At 43.3% G+C, this 24,685-nt stretch overlaps 1 protein-coding gene across 6 annotated transcripts in view; it reads right to left on the bottom strand.

Annotated features, from left to right (window-relative positions):
- Positions 1–1,666: 1,666 nt before the first annotated feature.
- The window catches only part of emsy (EMSY transcriptional repressor, BRCA2 interacting), a 35,494-nt gene continuing 12,475 nt past the window's right edge, over positions 1,667–24,685 (bottom strand). For 2 of the 6 annotated variants that reach the window (XR_016483598.1, XR_016483597.1), the window contains 11 exons: positions 23,886–24,059; positions 14,046–14,182; positions 13,500–13,676; positions 11,945–12,134; positions 11,431–11,604; positions 10,673–10,779; positions 10,416–10,574; positions 6,615–6,772; positions 3,530–4,099; positions 2,464–2,892; positions 1,667–2,283 (listed from right to left, as the gene is read on the bottom strand). Coding sequence is in view for 4 of the 6 variants with exons in the window: in XM_036989816.2 (XP_036845711.2) it covers positions 2,086–2,283; positions 2,464–2,892; positions 3,530–4,099; positions 6,615–6,772; positions 10,416–10,574; positions 11,431–11,604; positions 11,945–12,134; positions 13,500–13,676; positions 14,046–14,182; positions 23,886–24,059 (2,366 nt within the window). In the remaining 2 variants the exon portion in view is untranslated. The remainder of the gene's footprint in view (positions 2,284–2,463; positions 2,893–3,529; positions 4,100–6,614; positions 6,773–10,415; positions 10,575–10,672; positions 10,780–11,430; positions 11,605–11,944; positions 12,135–13,499; positions 13,677–14,045; positions 14,183–23,885; positions 24,060–24,685) is intronic. The other 4 variants (XM_036989816.2, XM_090186043.1, XM_090186045.1 and 1 more) reach the window with 2 other exon arrangements.

The following is a 24,685-nucleotide window of genomic DNA, read 5'->3' as shown; positions in this document are numbered from 1 at the left end:
TCCGCGGGGCGCGGACAACGTCAAGGGGTTTTTAAGGTCTATTTAGAATTTAAAGAGAATCTATTATTCATGGAAATTCTAGCGTAGAGGTTACGACAGTTTTTTGCTATGGTATCCCACAAGGGGCTTCCCGTGTGACCTCACTTCCTTATCTAATTGTACTAAAATAGAAAAAGAAATTCGGGGGTGCATTTATTAATGCACACCGTAGCAAAACGTTTTGCAACTGGAAACATTTTGCAACCAAAATGAGTGTTTGTTGGACAAGTTCAGGTTAGTCCGTCCCGTTTCGAACCGGGTGGTTCCTAGTGAATACACCCCTGTAAATCGATTGTTGTCAGAGTGCAGTTTCCCCATTAGCTGTAATGAGTAGATACAGTTATAAAACAGGTGCAGCAAACAAGACGGACAGTTTGCGCATGGTGTCAATGATATATATATACAAAGGGATTTTCAAATGGAAATTTGTGGAATATTATGAAGCACATTTGTAAATAGTGACTGATAATGGGTTATAAACACCTTGTGCATGTAATTAGGGCAAAATACAAAACAACCAAAGGCTAAATAAAAGGACAATGATTATGTCTGTGGTCCCCCATTCTTACAAAACACACCTGATTTATTATGGTATGTGCTGCCAATGCTTACATATTTTCAGTTTTACAAAGGCATGATTTAGAATCCATGTGAGTTGAAGAATCATTTACAATTTCAATTAGCAAAACAGATGCTTGTCACATGTTCAGCCTGAAACAACCTCAAAGCAATGCCCAAAATGTCAATTTCTGTATCCAGAAATGAACCGTTTAATCATCTTTTGGCTACTAATATGGTTTGTTAGCACACAATGCTAACCACTCAAAGGAGTAAATGAGGGGAGAGCTAGTTGTAGGTCTACATCATCCTCCCTTGGGCTTGGGCATACTCCTGGCTTTAGCAATATCCGGACACAAAGTCCCTCTGTGTGGATAACATGAGAAGATTCGCCAAAGACCGACGAGAGAGCAAAAGCACCCTATAATGAATGACAGATTCCCCTTTCAGCCAGTCCAGTACACAGATGCTCTGTAGGCTAGTTAGCACAATGGCTAGCCTCCATCTCCATCGCTGACTACACTGCAGTTAGACCAACCACATTGTGTAAACACACTCACAAAATCTGTATAGCCTCAGTTGGTAGAGCATGGAGCTTGCAAAGCCAGGGCTGTGGGTTCGATTCCCATGGGGGACCAGTACAAAAAAAAATAATCTATGCACTCACAACAGTAAATTGCTCTGGATAAGATCATCTGCTAAATGACAAAAATGTAATTTATACAACCCAGAATTACGGCACTAACAAAAGGGTGCTGGTATTCACAGAAACTTCCCAACACACACACACTAGCCTAGCTTACATCTAGCCCTCACATTAAGCCTTTCTTTTTACCCCTATGATTTAATGAAAATAAACATTTGGTGGAAACATTGGCGATTTCCTTATGTTGAAAGTTCAATTCATTAAGATGGACTGATAGGTCATGTACAAAACAACATTCACCAAGGGAATGCCAAATTGTGTGCAGTCCTGTAACAGAAAAACAGTTTTAAGCTGTTGTATAAAAGTTTAGTTAAACTTCTAAAAAGTTACACAGGGAACACAAAACAGAAAAACTCAAACTAACAAGGTTGAATGTGTATTTATTTGTTTGTATTTCTTTTTTCTTCCAACAATTGTTCTTACCAACTGTTTCAACTTCAAAGTGTTAATTCCTCAAGGGTTACTACAATCCCTTTATGGTCAGCCGTTATTGTCTGTGACAAATCTTGAATCACTGCATGTGCCCACTTTAAAACAAACTGAAGTAATCTGAAGGCCATCAAACTTATTTTTTACAAGTCAGAAACTCAAACTGTACTATCATGTATTAAAATTTACATTGTCGAATCAAATACCGTTATGCAAATACCTCATTTATTCGTTTGCCGTAACGTGATTAGGGTTCTAACTAAGTCGGGAGATAACCACAAGTCACTGTGATGACCGTAATCACCCTCATCTCTGCCACACATCGTGTGTGACGGAGTTGACATGTGTAGTGGTCACTGGGACTGGTCGGCACAGCCCTCCATGGGGCTGACAGTGGTGGCCTCGTCATTGCTGCTGTCCACCTCTTGCTCCATGGCGCTCTCCTCGTCCAGCCGCTGGCTGGTGTAGTTGCTGATCTCCAGGAAGCCGCTGGGCTCCACCACCACGTTGGACTGGCTGGAGTCTGGCATGATAGAGTACCGAGGGATCACCTGGGGAGGGGAGTAAACGGATGTTATTTAGCTTTTATTGTCTATAGATGTTAAAAGCTTAGATGACCGTTGTCCTATAATAAGCAATGTTTAAGAGATGTTAATCATATGGCTCAGAATATGTAATTAGTAAGGCTTTGCTATGCTATAACATACATCTTTGAAATCACAGAAATGTACCTCAATGACGTCCAGGTCTTCTTTGCCCTTGGCCACTAGGCCCTGGATGCGGCTAAACTGGCTGTGCTGGGGCTTGGAGTGGGATGAGTGGTGCAGGGAGGCCCCCGAGCTGCTGATGACCGGGCCTGAGCCCCCCAACACACCTAAATCTCCCCCTGCCCCCACACCCTTCCCGTAGGGGCTGCAGTCGCTGGACGAGTCCACCACCATTGGCTCGGCGCTAGGGTCTATCTCCGCTTCCATCATGGAAATCTTGAGGATGTCCGAAACGGAGGGCTTCTCGCTGCCGGACGGGCCCGAGCTGCTGGGCTCGGCGGGGACCAGCTTTGCTGTGGCCTCGCCACTGCTGGACACGGGCGGGGACTGGTGGCTGCTGCTACCGCCGAAGGTGATCTTGGTGATGCTGGCGCCCTGGGTGATGATTGGCGGCTATGTCGGGGGAGAGAGGGGAAAAATGGATTTGGTTGGAACTATAGAAATTAATAGAACAGACATTGCAATTCAAGTCAATGTTCTGTAATATGTAGACCAGCGGCCATATTGAATGTACCCATGAGTGTTAGTCAAATTGCCATGGTCTGAAAGGGCTTCCCCTTCCATTTCTATGGTTGGAACTAGTGTAGGGCATGGGGAAACTCATGCCCCCTTTTGAATGAAAAACAATGGTAATTTATTTTCAGGTTGTCATACAGGGCTGTGAAGGTTTTGTCAGGCTTCCTGCGCTACTGTACAAACAACACTGATCTGATGGGAAGGGAATTTGTGGCATGATGCCCAGAGCTTTGTCTTATCTTATTGATCTTAAAAGGCCCATCAAGGTACAAGTGCTGTGAATCAGGACAAGATTTACATGTATGGAATGTGCACTCGGTGTAAATGCTTTTAAATGTTTAAGGCAAAATCCATCTAGAGGGCAAATAAAGTTTAAATGAAGTTCTATTCTAAAGCATTATGGCACAATGCATCTGACAGTTGATGATTCACTGTGTCAACCTGATCTGTCACGGACCAATAAATAAAATAGTCACTGGGGCCTGGAGGTCCATCAGAGAGGGATGGTGCTCACCAGGCTTGTGGAAGGGGTCTTGTCTGCACCCACCGGGTGGTGGGCCTGCAGGGGTGGCGGCTGGGACAGCTGTGTGTGGATGGGCCTGTGGTGGGAGGTGGGTGCCTGCTGCAGCTTGGGGAGCTGGGGGGTGAGGGAGGGTGGCTTTGTAGGGGTGCCCAGGCCCACCAGCTGGGGGCATCCCGAGGCAGAGGAGGGCCTCTCCTTCAGGCTCTGCCCTGGAGCCTGGGGCTTGGGCTGGTACTGCTCTTGGAGCTGGGGTGGCTTCTTCACCAAGGTGGAGGAAGGCTGGCTCATCTGGGGCTTGCTGTGTAGCTGTGGGGGCTGGGTGGAGTGGGGCATGGGCTGGGTGGAGTGGGGCATGTGTCTGCCCTGCTCCGACTGGGGCTCAGAGTGTGACTGGCTTTGGGGTTGGGGGAGTGTGTGGTGCTGAGGGGCAGGGGCTGCCGCGAGTTGGATGGAACGGTAGAACAGGCCCGTCTGGGGGTCCAGGGTGTCCCCTTCTAGTTCACCCTCCTCCATCACCATCTCCTCCGCCTGCTTACTGTGGATAAGCTGGCCCTCCGACGCCTGGAATGACATACTTTCATTAACAATAGTGGTATATATAGAAATACAGGTAACTGCTAAAGATAAAGGAAACACCAACAAAGTATCTTAATAGGGTGTTGGGCGACCATGATCCAGAACAGCTTCTATGCACCTTGGCATAGATTCTACAAGTGTCTGGAACTCTACGCAACACCATTCTTCCGCAATTTCGTGTTTTGTTGATGGTGGTGGAAAACGCTATCTCAGGCGCCATTCCAGAATCTCCTATAAGTGTTCAATTGGGTTGATATCTGGTGACAGACGGCCATGGCATACGGTTTATAACGATTTCATGCTCATCAAACAATTCAGTGACCACTAGTGCCCTGTGGATGGGGGTATTGTCATCCTATGGAGACATAGCCATGGTAGCCAAAATAATGGCCTGCCCAGCATTTTAATACATAGCCCTAAGCATGATGGGATGTTAATTGCTTAATTAACTCACACTATACCTGTGTGGAAACACCTGCATTCAACACTATTTGTATCCCTCATGTTTCCATTATTTTGGCAGTTACCTGAATATTGGTGCATATTGATACAGTTGAAGTTGGAAGTTTACATACTTAGGTTAGAGTCATTAAAACTTTTTTTTCAACCACTCCACAAATGTCTTGTTAACAAACTATAGTTTTGGCAAGTCGGTTAGGATATCTACTTTGTTCAGTAATTTTTTCCAACAATTGTTTACAGACAGATTATTTCACTTACAATTCACTGTATCAATTCCAGTGGGTCAGAAGTTTACATACACTAAGTTGACTGTGCCTTAAACAGCTTGGAACATACCAGAAAATGATGCCATGGCTTTAGAAGCGATAGGCTAATTGACATAATTTGAGTCAATTGGAGGTATACCTGTGGATGTATTTCAAGGCCTACCTTCAAACTCAGTGCCTCTTTGCTTGACATCATGGGAAAATCAAAAGAAATCAGCCAAGACCCCGGAAAAGAAATTGTAGACCTCCACAACTCTGGTTCATCCTTGGGAGCAATTTCCAAATGCCTGAAGGTATCATGTTCAATAGTACGCAAGTATAAACACCATGGGACCGCGCAGCCATCATACCGCTCAGGAAGGAGACGCCTTCTGTCTCCTAGAGATTAATATACTTTGGTGCGAAAAGTGCAAATCAATCCCAGAACAACAGCAAAAGATCTTGTGAAGATGCTTGTGAAGATGCTGGAGGAAACAGGTACAAAGGTATCTATATCCACAGTAAAATGAGTCCTATATTGACATAACTTGAAAGGCCGCTCAGCAAGGAAGAAGCCACTGGTCCAAAACCACCATAAAAAAGCCAGACTACGGTTTGCAACTGCACATGGGGACAAAGATCGTACTTTTGGGGGAAATGTCCTCTGGTCTGATGAAACAAAAATAGAACTGTTTGGCCATAATGACCATCGCTATGTTTGGAGGAAAAGCGGGGAGGATTGCAAGCTGAAGAACACCATCCCAACTGTGAAGCACCGGGGTGGCAGCATCATGTTGTGGGGGTGCTTTGCTGCAGGAGTGTCTGGTGCACTTCACAAAATAGATGGCATCATGAGGGGGAAAATTATGTGGATATATTGAAGCAACATCTCAAGAGTGGCCATCACAAAGCACTGACCTCAATCCTATAGACAATTTGTGGGCAGAACTGAAAAAGCGTGTGCGAGCAAGGAGGCCGACAAATCTGACCCAGTTACACAAGCTCTGTCAGGAGGAATGGGCCAAAACTTATTGTGGGAAGCTTGTGTGGAAGGCTACCCGAAACATTTGACCCAAGTTAAACAATTTAAAGGCAATGCTAGCAAATACTACAAATTCTGACCCACTGGAAATGTGATGAAAGAAATAAAAGCTGAAATAAAATAAATCACTCACTATTATTCTGATATTTCACATTCATGCGTCCTCACCACTTTATTTTAAGGATGTACACTTTCCTAATGAACAGTGAGATCCTATGCCAGAAAAAGAAGAATACAAAGACGAACATATATTTGTGATTTTTTTTTTGTTGTTGTTGAATTTTACCCCTTTTTTCTCCCCAATTTTAGTGGCATCCAATTGTTAGTAGCTACTATCTTGTCTCATCGCTACAACTCCCGTACGGGCTCGGGAGAGACGAAGGTTGAAAGTCATGCGTCCTCCGATACACAACCCAACCAATCCGCACTGCTTCTTAACACAGCGCGCATCCAACCCAGCCGCAACCTTGGTTAGCGTGCACTGCGCCCGGCCTGCCACAGGAGTCGCTGGTGCGCGATGAGACAAGGATATCCCTACCGGCCAAACACTCCCTAACCCGGACGACGCTAGGCCAATTGTGCGTCGCCCCACGTACCTCCCGGTCGCGTCCGGTTACGACAGAGCCTGGGCGCGAACCCAGAGTCTCTGGTGGCACAACTGGCGCTGCAGTACAGCTTAACCACTGCGCCACCCGGGAGGCCTCATGTATGTGATTTTTAAGTTCATATACTAGGTAGGCGTTTGTCTCACCAGTTGGACAATGCGTGTGACGGTGACCGCAGAGGAAGTTGGGATGGACTTGACCACCATGGGGGTGTGACCTGTGCTCTGTGAGGACGCCGCCAGTTGCTGGCTAGCGGACATGACCATGTCGCCTCCAGAGGATGGTCCGGCCCGGCTGGCTTTAACTGCACAAAGAGAGATCATCATAAGTTAGGTTCCCATCCAATTGGCAACAGAGTTTGCATGTGAATATTCTAAAATCCACTTAATAACAATGTGCGCATTTTCCCACCAGGGTGGTGATTCCATTAAATTGACTTGTTGCAGATAAAAGGCACGTGCACTCCAGCCAACAGATACAGTACAGTGTTCACAGATAGCACTGTTGGCTAGAGCGCACGTATAGCCTACAGTGCCTTGCGAAAGTATTCGGCCCCCTTGAACTTTGCGACCTTTTGCCACATTTCAGGCTTCAAACATAAAGATATAAAAGTGTATTTTTTTGTGAAGAATCAACAACAAGTGGGACACAATCATGAAGTGGAACGACATTTATTGGATATTTCAAACTTTTTTAACAAATCAAAAACTGAAAAATTGGGCGTGCAAAATTATTCAGCCCCTTTACTTTCAGTGCAGCAAACTCTCTCCAGAAGTTCAGTGAGGATCTCTGAATGATCCAATGTTGACCTAAATGACTAATGATGATAAATACAATCCACCTGTGTGTAATCAAGTCTCCGTATAAATGCACCTGCACTGTGATAGTCTCAGAGGTCCGTCAAAAGCGCAGAGAGCATCATGAAGAACAAGGAACACACCAGGCAGGTCCGAGATACTGTTGTGAAGAAGTTTAAAGCCGGATTTGGATACAAAAAGATTTCCCAAGCTTTAAACATCCCAAGGAGCACTGTGCAAGCGATAATATTGAAATGGAAGGAGTATCAGACCACTGCAAATCTACCAAGACCTGGCCGTCCCTCTAAACTTTCAGCTCATACAAGGAGGAGACTGATCAGAGATGCAGCCAAGAGGCCCATGATCACTCTGGATGAACTGCAGAGATCTACAGCTGAGGTGGGAGACTCTGTCCATAGGACAACAATCAGTCGTATATTGCACAAATCTGGCCTTTATGGAAGAGGGGCAAGAAGAAAGCCATTTCTTAAAGATATCCATAAAAAGTGTTGTTTAAAGTTTGCCACAAGCCACCTGGGAGACACACCAAACATGTGGAAGAAGGTGCTCTGGTCAGATGAAACCAAAATTGAACTTTTTGGCAACAATGCAAAACGTTACGTTTGGCGTAAAAGCAACACAGCTGAACACACCATCCCCACTGTCAAACATGGTGGTGGCAGCATCATGGTTTGGGCCTGCTTTTCTTCAGCAGGGACAGGGAAGATGGTTAAAATTGATGGGAAGATGGATGGAGCCAAATACAGGACCATTCTGGAAGAAAATCTGATGGAGTCTGCAAAAGACCTGAGACTGGGATGGAGATTTGTCTTCCAAGAAGACAATGATCCAAAACATAAAGCAAAATCTACAATGGAATGGTTCAAAAATAAACATATCCAGGTGTTAGAATGGCCAAGTCAAAGTCCAGACCTGAATCCAATCGAGAATCTGTGGAAAGAACTGAAAACTGCTGTTCACAAATGCTCTCCATCCAACCTCACTGAGCTCGAGCTGTTTTGCAAGGAGGAATGGGAAAACATTTCAGTCTCTCGATGTGCAAAACTGATAGAGACATACCCCAAGCGACTTACAGCTGTAATCGCAGCAAAAGGTGGCGCTACAAAGTATTAACTTAAGGGGGCTGAATAATTTTGCACGCCCAATTTTTCAGTTTTTGATTTGTTAAAAAAGTTTGAAATATCCAATAAATGTCGTTCCACTTCATAATTGTGTCCCACTTGTTGTTGATTCTTCACAAAAAAATACAGTTTTATATCTTTATGTTTGAAGCCTGAAATGTGGCAAAAGGTCGCAAAGTTCAAGGGGGCCGAATACTTTCGCAAGGCACTGTACATGATGAGATCATTATGGACAAAATGATTTTTATTTGTCAAACGGCAGCCAAGCATCAATCATGTCACCAGAATAAGACCCTCAATATTTATTGGAAAGGAGAATCAAGCTCATCACCTTGCACTTTCACCGCCCTCTGAAGTTCATCATAACTTATTTAATCTGTAGCCTAATAAACTGCATGTTTTCCCGACGAGCTGGGAGGACCACACATGTCATCGGGTGACTCCTAGTTTAATTTAATATAAGGGTTATTATATCAATATTTGTGGATAAAAAAATAGTTTCCACCATTTATCGCATAATTAATTTTCCTGACACAAAAATATCCCACCTTGTCTATTGTATTTTGTTTTGCCTGTAATTAAAATGTTTTATGGATGGAAACCTTGTTTTTAACATGGAATTGCTCTCAATTACTCGGAACTGCATTATTTCGAGACATTCTTTAGTGAGTACAGCTAAGTATAGAACAGCCTGCTGTTTTTCACTTTGCTTATTTCTGCGTGGTTAAGGGCTACAATTGTGTGTAAACCCCTGAATACATGAGTAGGAAAGTGTATAATTTTCCATCCAAGGTGTAATATCATTAAGGGGTGACGAAATATGATATACACTACCAGTCAAAAGTTTGGACACACCTACCCATTAAAGGGTTTTTCTTTATTTTTAATATGTTCTACATTGTAAAATAATAGTGAAGGCATCAAAACTATGAAATAACACATATAGAATTAAGTAGCAACCAAAAAAGTGTTATTCGAAGTTGCCACCCTTTGCCTTGATGAGAGCTTTGCATTCTCTCAACTAGCTTCAACTGGAATGCTTTTCCAACAGTTTTGAAGGAGTTCCCACATATGCTGAGCACTTGTTGGCTGCTTGTCCTTCACTCTGCGGTCCAACTCATCCCAAACCATCTCAATTGGGTTAAGGTCGAGGGATTGTGGAGGCCAGGTCATCTGATGCAGCACTCCATCACTTTCCTTCTTTGTCAAATAGCCCTTACACAGCCTGGAGGTGGGTTGGGTCATTGTCCTGTTGAAAAACAAATGATAGTGGGACTAAGCCCAAACCTTGATTGGATGGTATATTGCTGCAGAATGCTGTGGCCAAAAGACATATTTCCACTGGTCTAATGTCCATTGCTCATGTTTCTTGGCCCAAGCAAGTCTCTTCTTCTATTGGTGTCCTTTAGTAGTGGTTTCTTTGCAGCAATTCAACCACGAAGGCCTGATTCACGCAGTCTCCTCTGAACAGTTGATGTTGAGATGTGTCTGTTACTTGAACTCTGAAGCAATTTCTGAGGCTGGTAACTCTAATGAACGTATCCTCTGGGTGGTAACTCTAATGAACGTATCCTCTAACAAGGCACACCTGTTAACTGAAATGCATTCCAGGTGACTACCTCATGAAGCTGGTTGAAAAAATTCCCAGGTGTGTCCAAACTTTTGACTGGTACTGTACATCAATGTATTTCGCAATGAAACAGTATGAAAAGAAAGTGAACATCATATCACTTTGGGGATCATTTTAGGTGTCCTCCTAAAGTGATGACAATACAGTGTAATATGACAATTGATCAAATCTGAGAAACTAAAAAGTAAGAGATTATAGTGTCTTGGCTGTGTGTAATGCCCAAGGAGAAATGTTTCAGTGAGCTCGCTTCTCAAATAGCACCCTATCCCTTATATAGTGCACTACCTTTGAACAGGGCTGGACCTCAGTGAAAAGTAGTGCATTATATAGAGAATAGGGTGCCATTTGGGAAGAAACCCGAGTGGTCAGTTCATGTACCAGCAGTTATGTATTCAGTGGACGGTTCAGTCTCTACAGTGGATGTCCCAGGGGAGACTGGATCCTGCTGCTTCTTGTCCTGGGCCATCTGAAAGGGCACAGCCATCTGGCTCAGGTCTATGGTGTGCTGCCTGGGCTTCGCCTCACCCTTGTCCTTCACTGTAAAGGCAACAGAGACTGTCACTATCAGTCATCTAATAAACAACTACTCCATTTATATTTGGAAAGACGCGGGACAAGAAAGTACCGTCACTTACATGAGAATTAGAGTTCAGAGCAGTCTGACCCCAACGACGAACACTTTTACATCCGATTCTCCCAGAATCAGGTCCCAGAGAGTCCAGTCACTTGACCTGTGATCAGGCTGTGTTTGAATGCGCCACAGGCCCATTAATTGCACCGGTAAGAAATTGTGTGTTTGTATGCGTGGAAAAACTGAGGTGTCAGAAGCTGGGGCTTTCTTCTCAAGTCGTTTGTATTAAACATCGTTTTAGGGGCTGCAGTGTCAGGATATTCGCACAGCAACTGACACACCTAATTCAACTAATCGCGGTGTACAAATTTAATATCTATATTATTTGAGTCAGGTCAGGCTAACCCTGCCAAGATTAGCCAACCCTACCACTATAGCAAGGACTAGATAGGTGCAATATGGCGATGGCTCCATCTCGTTTCTATCTGCAAACACTAAAAGGGGGATGTTTTTGTATATCAGGCATCAGTCACACTCAACACAGTCACGCTCAATATCAAGCAACAAACAGCCTTTTACAAGAAGTCAGTGAAAGGTCCACAGCAATAAAGATTACAAAAGGGGAAGTGGTTTGGAAACCCCCCAGAGTTCTTGCACTGACTTCTGGGATAGAATCCCAGCCATAATAACAAGCACTATTAACAGGTGACTAGCCTTGTTGCCAGGAAGATTACTCCGTTTCTGAATTGAAATGGAATTGACCCCAACCCTGGTAAGTGGTATGGTAGTTGTCATGGTGACGGTGGTCACTCTGTTAGTCACCTGTGGTTTGCTGCAGCTCCAGCAGGGCCTTAATGGTTGAGGTGGCCGACTGGGTCACGTTCCCCGTAGACACGTCCTGGTAGATGATGGTGGGGCCGGACTCCACCGACACTTCATGCTGCTCAGCCCACTCCTGCCCTCTGGAGGAGATGATGTGCACTACGGGCTGGGAGTCTGACCGGTGACAACAACCAAAACAAGTCATATGGAATTGTGCGGATTCCCTTTAGATTCCAGTCGATGTGGGAATTAAATTGGACATGGCATTCAAGTAAAAGGGAATTGAAATAATTATATTATGCGAGTGGAGCCATTTACCATTTGAAAGTGAAGGGAATTGAACTTAGCTGGATACTTGTGAGAATAGATACACTTTCATACTACAGATGAGGTAGTCAATAGCTGTGTGAGACTACAATACACAGTTTTAACTTGAGTGTCTTTTTTGTTCTCGTAGTTAGACTGCAGGCTATATCATGTACTTCTTGCTGTTATGTGGAGTGCCACGACGTACCGTGACTGCTGCTGTTGGAGCCATCGGCGGGCTGAAAGCTGCCCTCGGCGATGCCACCTGACTCATCCTTCAGCGCCCCCTCCTGTGCGTCAGCCACCCTGGACGCCTGCTGCAGTGTTTCGCTCACCAGCTGCCTGGTCTGCTCGCTCAACACTGCAGTCTGGAAGATGGGCTTGGGCTTGATCAGCACCTGGACACGAATCAATGTTTAAAAAACGTTATATTCAATATTACACACCTAGAAGAGCTCAGTGAATGGCACTAGAGAAATAGTTTTTGTTGCTCCATAAAGTACAGCACAGCCGAGACCAATGTCAAGTGTCCTGGTGTTCCTTTTTTACATCATACATATAATTAATGTGCCTATTTAAAGTGGTATGGTCTTGCAATCCTAAAGTTACACTGACCTGATGCATTGGTAATTCAGGACAGAAGTTAAAATATACAGTGCATTCAGAAAGTATTCAGAAACCTTCCTTTATTCCACATTGTTACATTACAGCCCTATCCTAAAAATGTTAAATAAATATATATATATATATATATATATATATATATATATATATATATATATATATATATATATATATATATATATATATATATATATATATATATATATATATACACACACACATATATACATATATACATACACACACACACACACTAACCCATAAAGACAAAGCGAAAGTTTTTTTTAAATATATATATATATATATATTTTTTTTTATTGTAATTTTACCTCTCTTTTCCTCCCCAATTTTGTGATATCCAATTGGTAGTTACGATCTTGTCTCATCGCTGCAACTCCCCCAACGGGCTCGAGAGAGAGAGAGAGGCGAAGGTCGAGTCATGCACCCTCCGAAATATGGCCTGCCAAGCCGCGCTACCTCTTAACACCTGCTCGCTTAACCTGGAAACCAGACGCACTAATGTGTCGGAGGAAACACCGTTCAACTGACGACTGCGCCACTCCGGAGGCCACGAAAACAGGTTGAGAGATTTTTGCAAATGTGCTAAATAAAAACAGAAACACCTTTAGGTACATACATATTCAGACCCTCTGCTATGAGACTCGAAATTGAGCTCAGGTGCATCTTGTATCCATTGCTCATGCTTGATGTGTTTCTACAACTTGATTGGAGTCCACCTGTGGTTAATTCAATGTATACATTTGCAAAAATGTCTAAAAACCTGTTTTTGCTTTTTCATTATGTGGTATTGCATGTAGATTGACGAGGAATTCTTATTTTTTTTAAATCCATTTTAAGTTAAGGCTGTTACATAACAAAATGTGGAAAAAGTCAAGGGGTCTGAATATTTTCCGAAAGAACTGTATCCAAGACAAAGAGCTTTTAGTACGAAATGATCTCGTTCACACTACTCGTTGAGTGGCTGAGACGCTCCAGGGTGAAGTTTCCCCAGAGTACAGACAGCTCTCGGATCAGCTTCCCCAAACCTAAGCATTAGAGGGGTAAAGGCAAAACTGACCCAAGAGCCAACGTCTAGGGGCAACTTCACCCTACATAGACAGCGTTGGACTGTTACTGACCTGGGTCTTGCCCTGCTGGCCGTACACTATTTTGGTGGGGATGATCTTGGTGGTGGTGTTGGGCTGCACCCCTGAGCCCATGCCTTTCGGCTGGGTCACGATCATCTTGGTGATGGGTCTGGAGGCTGTGATGATGGCTGGCTTGGACCCCGGCACACCCTGCAGGGTCTTTTCGCCCTATGGCACAGAGGCATTCATATTTTGGTTCTGTAACCAATGGCACCCTATTCCCTATATAGTGCACTACTTTTGACCAGAGTTTAAGATTAATGTACTAATTGTAAGTCACTATGAATTAAGAGCGTCTGCTAAATGACAACTGAAAACATTAACATGTAAATGCATAATATGGAGCTGAACGCAATAGACTGATCAGACAGAAAGGCTAAACTAGAACTATCAAAAAAACGTAAAAATACGTTTTGGGGTCAATACATTTGAACACTTCTGAAATAATTACTTAGAATCTAGATAGATTTTATTTAACATAAAAAAATGTCTTAATTAAAATGGTTTCATTTATAATAACAATCATGTTGAACTGACCCCTGCATTCAATAGTGTGGTGACCACATTCTTGCCAGGCAGGCCCTGGATGGTCGTTGCTTTGCCAGTGGTCTTTTGCACCACAATAACATTGGGCTTGGACGTCATAGGAATGGTAGTTATCTTAGTTGTTGTACCTGCAATGGAGGGGGAAAGAACATCTAAAGGTTTGCCAAAACACAACATATTGAAGTCACTATAATTGGACAACTAGATGTTCAGTCAAAATTGGTAACATTAGGGTTGCAAAAGTTTGGTAATTTTGCTAATCTATGTAAACTTTAGTAAATGTATACTGGAGTAACTACATAGCCAAAAGTATGTGGACACCCCTTCAAATTAGTGGATTCTGCTATTTCAGCCACACAGCCATGCAATTGCCATGGACAAACAGCGGCAGTAAAATGGCCCGTACTGAATTAGCTCAGTGACTTTCAACGTGGCCCCATCATTGGATGCCAGCTTTCCAACAAATTAATTTTGTCAAATTTCTGCCCTGCTTAAGCTGCACCGGTCAACTGTAAGTGCTGTTACTGTGAAGTGGAAACGTCTAGGAGCAACAACGGCTCAGCCGTGAAGTGGCAGGCCACACAAGCTCACAGAATGGGACCGCTAAGTGCTGAAGAGAGTAGTGCGTAAAAATAGTCTGTCCTCGGTTGCAACACTCACTACCGAGTTCCAAACTGCCTCTAGAAGCATGCGAGAATGAATAATGGTCTGGGGCTGTTTTCAAGCAACGGGCTAGACCTGTTCGTTCCAGTGAAGGGAAATCTTAAAACTACAGCATACAATGAAATTCTAGACGATTCTGTGCTTCCAACTTTGTAGCAACAGTTTGGAGAAGGCCCTTTCCTATTTCAGCATGACAATTTAGATTGGTGTGGTAGCACTTTATTGGCCTGCAGAGCCCTAACCTCAACCCCTCTGTGATGAATTGGAACGCCGACTGCGAGCCAGGCCGAAATGCCGACCTCAGTAATGCTCATGCCTGAATGAAAGCAAGTCCCTGCAGTCATGTTCTAGTGGAACGCTTTCCCAGAAGAGTAGAGGCTGTTATAGCAGCAAGGGGGGGGGGGGCAACTCCATTTAATGCCCATGATTTTAGAATGAGATGTTCGACGAGCACATGTCCACAAACCTATGGCCATGAGTGTGAGAGAGATATATACACTGCTCAAAAAAATAAAGGGAACACTTAAACAACACAATGTAACTCCAAGTCAATCACACTTCTGTGAAATCAAACTGTCCACTTAGGAAGCAACACTGATTGACAATAAATTTCACATGCTGTTGTGCAAATGGAATAGACAACAGGTGGAATTTATAGGCAATTAGCAAGACACCCCCAATAAAGGAGTGGTTCTGCAGGTGGTGCCCACAGACCACTTCTCAGTTCCTATGCTTCCTGGCTGATGTTTTGGTGACTTTTGAATGCTGGCGGTGCTTTCAGTCTAGTGGTAGCATGAGACGGAGTCTACAACCCACACAAGTGGCTCAGGTAGTGCAGCTCATCCAGGATGGCACATCAATGCGAGCTGTGGCAAGAAGGTTCTGTCTGTCAGTGTAGTTTCCAGAGCATGGAGGCACTACCAGGAGACAGGCCAGTACATCAGGAGACCTGGAGGAGGCCGTAGGAGGGCAACAACCCAGCAGGGCCGCTACCTCCGCCTTTGTGCAAGAAGGAGCAGGAGGAGCACTGCCAGAGCCCTGCAAAATGACCTCCAGCAGGCCACAAATGTGCATGTGTCTGCTCAAACGGTCAGAAACAGACTCCATGAGGGTGGTATGAGGGCCCGACATCCACAGGTGGGGGTTGTGCTTATAGCCCAACACCGTGCAGGACGTTTGGCATTTGCCAGAGAACACCAAGATTGGCAAATTCGCCACTGGCGCCCTGTGCTCTTCACAGATGAAAGCAGGTTCACTCTGAGCACATGTGACAGACGTGACAGTCTGGAGACGCCGTGGAGAACGGTCTGCTGCCTGCAACATCCTCCAGCATGACCGGTTTGGCGGTGGGTCAGTCATGGTGTGGGGTGGCATTTCTTTGGGGGGCCGCACAGCCCTCCATGTGCTCGCCAGAGGAGGCCCGACTGCCATTAGGTACCGAGATGAGATCCTCAGACCCCTTGTGAGACCATATGTTGGTGCGGTTGGCCCTGGGTTCCTCCTAATGCAAGACAATGCTAGACCTCATGTGGCTGGAGTGTGTCAGCAGTTCCTGCAAGAGGAAGGCATTGATGCTATGGACAGGCCTGCCCATTCCCCAGACATGAATCCAATTGAGCACATCTGGGACATCATATTTCGCTCCACCAACGCCATTGCACCACAGACTGTCCAGGAGTTGGCGGATGCTTTAGTCCAGGTCTGGGAGGAGATCCCTCAGGAGACCATCCGCATCAGGAGCATGCCCAGGCGTTGTAGGGAGGTCATACAGGCACGTGGAGGCCACACACACTATTGAGCCTCATTTTGACTTGTTTTAAGGACATTACATCAGTTGGATCAGCCTGTAGTGTGGTTTTCCACTTTAATTTTGAGTGTGACTCCAAATCCAGACCTCCATGGGTTGATAAATTTGATTTCCATTGATAATGTGTGTGATTTGGTTGCCAGCACATTCAACTATGTAAAGAAAAAAGTATTTAATAAGAATATTTCATTCATTCAGATCTAGGATGTGTTATTTTAGTGTTCCCTTTATTTTTTTGAGCAGAGTATATACATACACACACACACCAGTCAAAAATTTGGATACACCTATTCATTCAAGGGTTTGTTTTTATTTTTACTATTCTACATTGAAGAATAATAGTAAAGACATCAAAACTATGAAATAACACATGGAATGATGTCATAAACCCCCCAAAAAAGGGTTCAAGAAATTGTGACAAGGTAGGGGTGGTATACAGAAGATAGGGCTATTTGGTAAAAGACCAAGTCCATATTATGGCAAGAACAGTTCAAATATGCAAAGAAAAGGACAGTCCATCATTACTTTAATTTAAGACATGAAGCTCAGTCAATACAGAACATTAAGAACTTTCTTCAAAGTTTCTTCAAGTGCAGTCGCAAAAAACATCAAGCGCTATGGTGAAACTGGCTCTCATGATGACCGCCACAGGAAAGGAAGACCCAGAGTTACCTCTGCTGCAGAGGATAAGTTCTTTAGAGTTATCAGTCAGAAATTGCAGCCCAAATAAATGCTTCACAGAGTTCAAGTAACAGACATCTCAGCATCAACTGTTCAGAGGAGACTTCGTGAGTCAGGCCTTCATGGTTGAATTGCTGCAAAGAAACCACTACTAAAGGACACCAATAAGAAGAAGATACTTGCTTGGGTCAAGAAACACCAGCAACAGACATTTGACCGGTGGAAGTCCTTTGGTCTGATGAGTCCAAATTCGATTTTTGGTTCCAACTGCAGTGCCTTTGTAAGATGCAGAGTAGGTGAACGGATGATCTCCACATGTGTGGTTCCCACTGTGAAGCATGGAGGTGGTGGTGTGGGGGTGTTTTGCTGGTGACACTGTCTTTGATTTATTTAGAATTCAAGTCACACTTAACCAACACGGCTACACCATCCCATCTGGTTTGCACTTAGTGGGACTATCATTTGTTTTTCAACAGGACAATGACCGAAAACACACCTCCAGGCTGTGTAAAGGCTATTTGACCAAGAAGGAGCGTGATGGAGTGCTGCATCAGATGACCTGGCCTCCACAATCACCCGATCTCAATCCAATTGAGATGGTTTGGGATTACTCGGACCGCAGAGTGAAGGAAAAGCAGCCAACAAGTGCTCAGCATACGTGGGAACTCCTTCAAGACTGTTGGAAAAGCATTCCTCGTGAAGCTGGTTGAGAGAATGTCAAGAGTGTGCTAAAGTGTCATCAGGGCAAAGAGTGGCTACTTTGAAGAAACTAAAAATATATTTTGATTTGTTTAACACTTTTTTGATTACATGTGTTATTTCATAGTTTTGATGTCTTAAGGGTAGGCAACAACATCTCCTCCCCGCTGATCCTCAACACTGGGGCCCCACAAGGGTGCGTTCTGAGCCCTCTCCTGTAGTCCCTGTTCACCCACGACTGCGTGGCCACGCACGCCTCCAACTCAATCATCAAGTTTGCGGACGACACAACAGTGGTAGGCTTGATTACCAACAACGACGAGACGGCCTACAGGGAGGAGGTGAGGGCCCTCGGAGTGTGGTGTCAGGAAAATAACCTCACACTCAACGTCAACAAAACTAAGGAGATGATTGTGGACTTCAGGAAACAGCAGAGGGAACACCCCCCTATCCACATCGATGGAACAGTAGTGGAGAGGGTAGCAAGTTTTAAGTTCCTCGGCATACACATCAGAGACAAACTGAATTGGTCCACTCACACAGACAGCATCGTGAAGAAGGCGCAGCAGCGCCTCTTCAACCTCAGGAGGCTGAAGAAATTCGGCTTGTCACCAAAAGCACTCACAAACTTCTACAGATGCACAATCGAGAGCATCCTGGCGGGCTGTATCACCGCCTGGTATGGCAACTGCACCGCCCTCAACCGTAAGGCTCTCCAGAGGGTAGTGAAGTCCGCACAACGCATCACCGGGGGCAAACTACCTGCCCTCCAGGACACCTACACCACCCGATGTCACAGGAAGGCCATAAAGATCATCAAGGACATCAACCACCCGAGCCACTGCCTGTTCACCCCGCTATCATCCAGAAGGCGAGGTCAGTACAGGTGCATCAAAGCTGGGACCGAGAGACTGAAAAACAGCTTCTATCTCAAGGCCATCAGACTGTTAAACAGCCACCACTAACACTGAGTGGCTGCTGCCAACACACTGACACTGACTCAACTCCAGCCACTTTAATAATGGGAATTGATGGGAAATGACGTAAATATATCACTAGCCACTTTAAACAATGCTACCTTATATAATGTTACTTACCCTACATTATTCATCTCATATGCAGACGTATATACTGTACTCTATATCATCGACGGTATCCTTATGTAATACATGTACCACTAGCCACTTTATACTATGCCACTTTGTTTACATACTCATCTCATTTGTACATACTGTACTCGATACCATCTACTGTATCTTGCCTATGCTGCTCTGTACCATCACTCATTCATATATCCTTATGTACATATTCTTTATCCCCTTACACTGTGTACAAGACAGTAGTTTTGGAATTGTTAGTTAGATTACTTGTTATTACTGCATTGTTGGAACTAGAAGCACAAGCATTTCGCTACACTCGCATTAACATCTGCTAACCATGTGTATGTGACAAATAAAATTTGATTTGATTTGATTTAACTATTATTCTACAATGTATAAAATAGTAAAAATAAAGAAAAACCCTGGAATTAATAGGTGTCTAAACTATTGACTGGTACTGTACTTAAGTATCAAAAGTAAATGTAATTTCTATAATATACTTATTAAGTATGAAAAGTAAAAGTATAAATTATTTCACATTCTTATATTAGGCAAACCAGATGGCACCATTTTCTTAAAAATAAATAAATGAATGAATAGCCAGGGGCACACTCCAACACTCAGGCATCATTTACAAATGAAGCATTTGTGTTTATTTAGTCCGCCACATCAGAGGCAGTAGGGATGACCAGGATGTTCTCTTGAGAAGTGTGTGAATTAGATCATTTTCCTGTCCTGCTAATCATTCAAAATAGAATTAGTACTTTTGTGTGTGAGGGAAAATGTTTGGAGTAAAAAGTACATTATTTTCTTTAGGAATGTAGTTTAGTAAAAGTAAAAAAATATACAGTGCCTTGCGAAAGTATTCGGCCCCCTTGAACTTTGCGACCTTTTGCCACATTTCAGGCTTCAAACATAAAGATATAAAACTGTATTTTTTTGTGAAGAATCAACAACAAGTGGGACACAATCATGAAGTGGAACGACATTTATTGGATATTTCAAACTTTTTTCACAAATCAAAAACTGAAAAATTGGGCGTGCAAAATTATTCAGCCCCTTTACTTTCAGTGCAGCAAACTCTCTCCAGAAGTTCAGTGAGGATCTCTGAATGATCCAATGTTGACCTAAATGACTAATGATGATAAATACAATCCACCTGTGTGTAATCAAGTCTCCGTATAAATGCACCTGCACTGTGATAGTCTCAGAGGTCCGTTAAAAGCGCAGAGAGCATCACGAAGAACAAGGAACACACCAGGCAGGTCCGAGATACTGTTGTGAAGAAGTTTTCCCAAGCTTTAAACATCCCAAGGAGCACTGTGCAAGCGATAATATTGAAATGGAAGGAGTATCAGACCACTGCAAATCTACCAAGACCTGGCCGTCCCTCTAAACTTTCAGCTCATACAAGGAGAAGACTGATCAGAGATGCAGCCAAGAGGCCCATGATCACTCTGGATGAACTGCAGAGATCTACAGCTCAGGTGGGAGACTCTGTCCATAGGACAACAATCAGTTGTATATTGCACAAATCTGGCCTTTATGGAAGAGTGGCAAGAAGAAAGCCATTTCTTAAAGATATCCATAAAAAGTGTATTTTAAAGTTTGCCACAAGCCACCTGGGAGACACACCAAACATGTGGAAGAAGGTGCTCTGGTCAGATGAAACCAAAATTGAACTTTTTGGCAACAATGCAAAACGTTATGTTTGGCGTAAAAGCAACACAGCTCATCACCCTGAACACACCATCCCCACTGTCAAACATGGTGGTGGCAGCATCATGGTTTGGGCCTGCTTTTCTTCAGCAGGGACAGGGAAGATGGTTAAAATTGATGGGAAGATGGATGGAGCCAAATACAGGACCATTCTGGAAGAAAACCTGATGGAGTCTGCAAAAGACCTGAGACTGGGACGGAGATTTGTCTTCCAACAAGACAATGATCCAAAACATAAAGCAAAATCTACAATGGAATGGTTCAAAAATAAACATATCCAGGTGTTAGAATGGCCAAGTCAAAGTCCAGACCTGAATCCAATCGAGAATCTGTGGAAAGAACTGAAAACTGCTGTTCACAAATGCTCTCCATCCAACCTCACTGAGCTCGAGCTGTTTTGCAAGGAGGAATGGGAAAAAATTTCAGTCTCTCGATGTGCAAAACTGATAGAGACATACCCCAAGCGACTTACAGCTGTAATCGCAGCAAAAGGTGGCGCTACAAAGTATTAACTTAAAACCTTTCTGATCTCCCCATCCCGGATCCGGGATCGTGAATACAGACTCAAGCTCATTACCATAACGCAACGTTAACTATTCATGAAAATCGCAAATGAAATGAAATAAATATGCTAGCTCTCAAGCTTCGCCTTTTGTTAACAACACTGTCATCTCAGATTTTCAAAATATGCTTCTCAACCATTGCAAAACAAGCATTTGTGTAACAGTATTGATGGCTAACGTAGCATTTAGCATTAGCATTCAGCTGGCAACATTTACACAAAAAAACAGAAAAGCATTCAAATAAAATCATTTACCTTTGAAGAACTTCAGATGTTTTCAATGAGGAGACTCTCAGATAGCAAATGTTCAGTTTTTCCTGAAAGATTATTTGTTTAGGACAAATCGCTCCGTTTTCTGCGTCACGTTTAGCTATGAAAAAACCCCTGTATCCAGGATTGTGTAAATCTAATCAGCAAGCTCATTAGCATAACACAACGTTAACTATTTATGAAAATCGCAAATGAAATGAAATAATATGCCATCTCTCAAGCTTAGCCTTTTGTAAACAACACTGTCATCTCAGATTTTCAAAATATGCTTCTCAACCATAGGAAAACAATCATTTGTGTAAAAGTAGCTAGCTAGCGTTAGCATTTCGCGTTAGCATTTAGCGTTAGCATTAGCATCCAGCACGCAACATTAACAAAAACATAAAAGCCTTCAAATAAAATCATTTACCTTTGAAGAACTTCTGATGTTTTCAATGAGGATACTCTCAGTTAGATAGCAGATGCTCAGTTTTTCCAAAAAGATTCCTTGTGTATTAGAAATAGCTCCGTTTTATACATCACATTTGGCTACCAAAAAAAATCCGAAAATTCAGTCCTCAAAACACGAACTTTTTTCCAAATTAACTCCATAATATCGACTGAAAACATGGCAAACGTTGTTTAGAATCAATCATCAAGGTGTTTTTCACATATCTCTTCATTGATACATCGTTCTTGGACACATGCTTTCTCCCCTGAATCAAATGGTAAAGTAGAAGCAGCTGGCAATTGCGCACCGAATTCGACGCAGGACACCAGGCGGACACTTGGAAAATGTAGTCTCTTATGGTCAATCTTCCAATGATATGCCTACAAATACGTCACAATGCTGCTAAGACCTTGGGCGAACGACAGAAAGTGTAGGCTCATTCGTTGCGCAATCACAGCCATATAAGGAGAGAATGGAAAACAGAGCTTCAGAAATTCTGCTAATTCCTGGGTGATGCATCATCTTGGTTTCGCCTGTAGAATGAGTTCTGGGGCACTTACAGACAAAATCTTTGCAGATTCTGAAACTTCAGTGTTTTCTTTCCAAAACTGCATAGTATGCATAGTCGAGCATCTTTTCGTGACAAAATATTGCGCTTAAAACGGGAACGTTTTTTATCCAAAAATGAAATAGCGCCCCTAGAGCTCTAACAGGTTAAGGGGGCTGAATAATTTTGCACGCCCAATTTTTCAGTTTTTGATTTGTTAAAAAAGTTTGAAATATCCAATAAATGTCGTTCCACTTCATGATTGTGTCCCACTTGTTGTTGATTCTTCACAAAAAAATACAGTTTTATATCTTTATGTTTGAAGCCTGAAATGTGGCAAAAGGTCGCAAAGTTCAAGGGGGCTGAATACTTTCGCAAGGCACTGTAAATAGTAAAGTACAGATACCCCAAAAAAACACTTTAGTACTTTACACCATTGTATATATTCATATACATTTTTATATCCGTGTCCATGTCGTCTATGAGTTTCTAGTAGAAGGACAATATGGTTTAGGAGAAAATAGCCTAATAATAAAAACAAAAGAAGAACATTGACTCAAGAATGAAATCATCTGGCCTCCCGGGTGACGCAGTGGTCTAGGGCACCAGAGACTCTGGGTTCGCGCCCAGGCTCTGTCGCAGCCGGCCGTGACCGGGAGGTCCGTGGGGCGACGCACAATTGGCATAGCGTCGTCTGGGTTAGGGAGGGTTTGGCCAGTAGGGATATCCTTGTCTCATCGCACACTAGCGACTTCTGTGGCGGGCCGGGCGCAGTGCACGCTAACCAGGTGCATGGTGTTTCCTCCGACACATTGGTGCGGCTGGCTTCCAGGTTGGATGCGCACTGTGTTAAGAAGCAGTGCGGCTTGGTTGGGTTGTGTTTCTTCGTCTCTCCAGAGCCCGTACGGGAGTTGTAGAGATGAGACAAGATAGTAACTACTAACAATTGGATACCACGAAATTGGGGAGAAAAGGGGGTAAAAAATTTTAAAAAGAAAAAAGAATGAAATCTGCAATTTACTCTGCAACGCTTCCAACTATTGACTTATTTCACAACTTCCACTAGTTCAGCCCCAAAGTATTTACAACAAATTTAATCCAGACAGAAACCTTCATATTAAAACAGCAACAGCACTAAGTTGATAGGTTATACTGAGGATGTTTGACAGCTTTGTGATTCTATTTTTCACATGAATTTAAAAAAAATTATTAGCAATATATATTTTACATGTTACGTCAATTATTTAAAATCCTTTAAAGTATCCAAAATTCCAGTAGTTAACTGGTAAATGTAAACATCACTGGTAAATCCCCCCCGAAACCCTAGTAACACTACAGAACTTTCAAACTCACCAGACACAATGTTGCTGCTGATGATCTTGCCGCCTAGTGTGGCTAGAGACTTGGGGACCACCGTGATGATGCTGCCGCTGGTGGTCTTGACGTAGGTGGCACCACTGGTTGACGTCGCCATCCTGGCGCCAATGGAGGGACTCACAGTGGGCCTTGAGTATGTGGCCTGGGTGCCTGCACAAAATCAATGTTTTTCCTCAATTTAAAGAAAATAAAATGACGGGGCTTTGCTAAGTATTTCTTCATATCAATATCTAGTTTCATGTCACATGCACAGTACAGTGAAATGCCTTTCTTGCAAACCCAAAACCCAACAATGCAAGAAATCTATAACAATGTATTAATAAATAAAAAGCCAACGAGAAATAAGAAATACACTAAGTAAGTAAAATAGAATAATGGATGAAAAAAAAAAAGATTATCCAAACCAGTGCAGACATCTACTGTCCTTGTGTATTATTTACATGTTTGGACGACAGTTGTCTGTTTTGTGAGTTTACTTTTGGTGCATTTACACTGAGGATTTACCTTGGTATTTTACCAAACAGCCTCAGACTTTTGTGTTTCCACCCCCACAGCCTGGCTCCTGGGACTCACTGGGCCATGGCCTCGGTGGACCTGCTCTAACCTGGGACCAAGAAAGCCACTGGGGCTTTTCTGGCAGCATTTACATAATGGCTAACTGAACATGGGTTTACACCATCAATGGTTAAGACATCCTCACAAAGCAACTGTTTTGATTATGCAGAGGTTGTTGATTTTGTTCTTCACAAGTCCTCACTGTCAGCCCTAGCTTTGGA

This window comes from Oncorhynchus mykiss, chromosome 10, assembly GCF_057628025.1.
Source record: "Oncorhynchus mykiss isolate SJ-2025 chromosome 10, ASM5762802v1, whole genome shotgun sequence".
NCBI classification, from domain to species: domain Eukaryota; kingdom Metazoa; phylum Chordata; class Actinopteri; order Salmoniformes; family Salmonidae; genus Oncorhynchus; species Oncorhynchus mykiss.
This window is presented reverse-complemented; position numbering and strand designations above follow the sequence as displayed.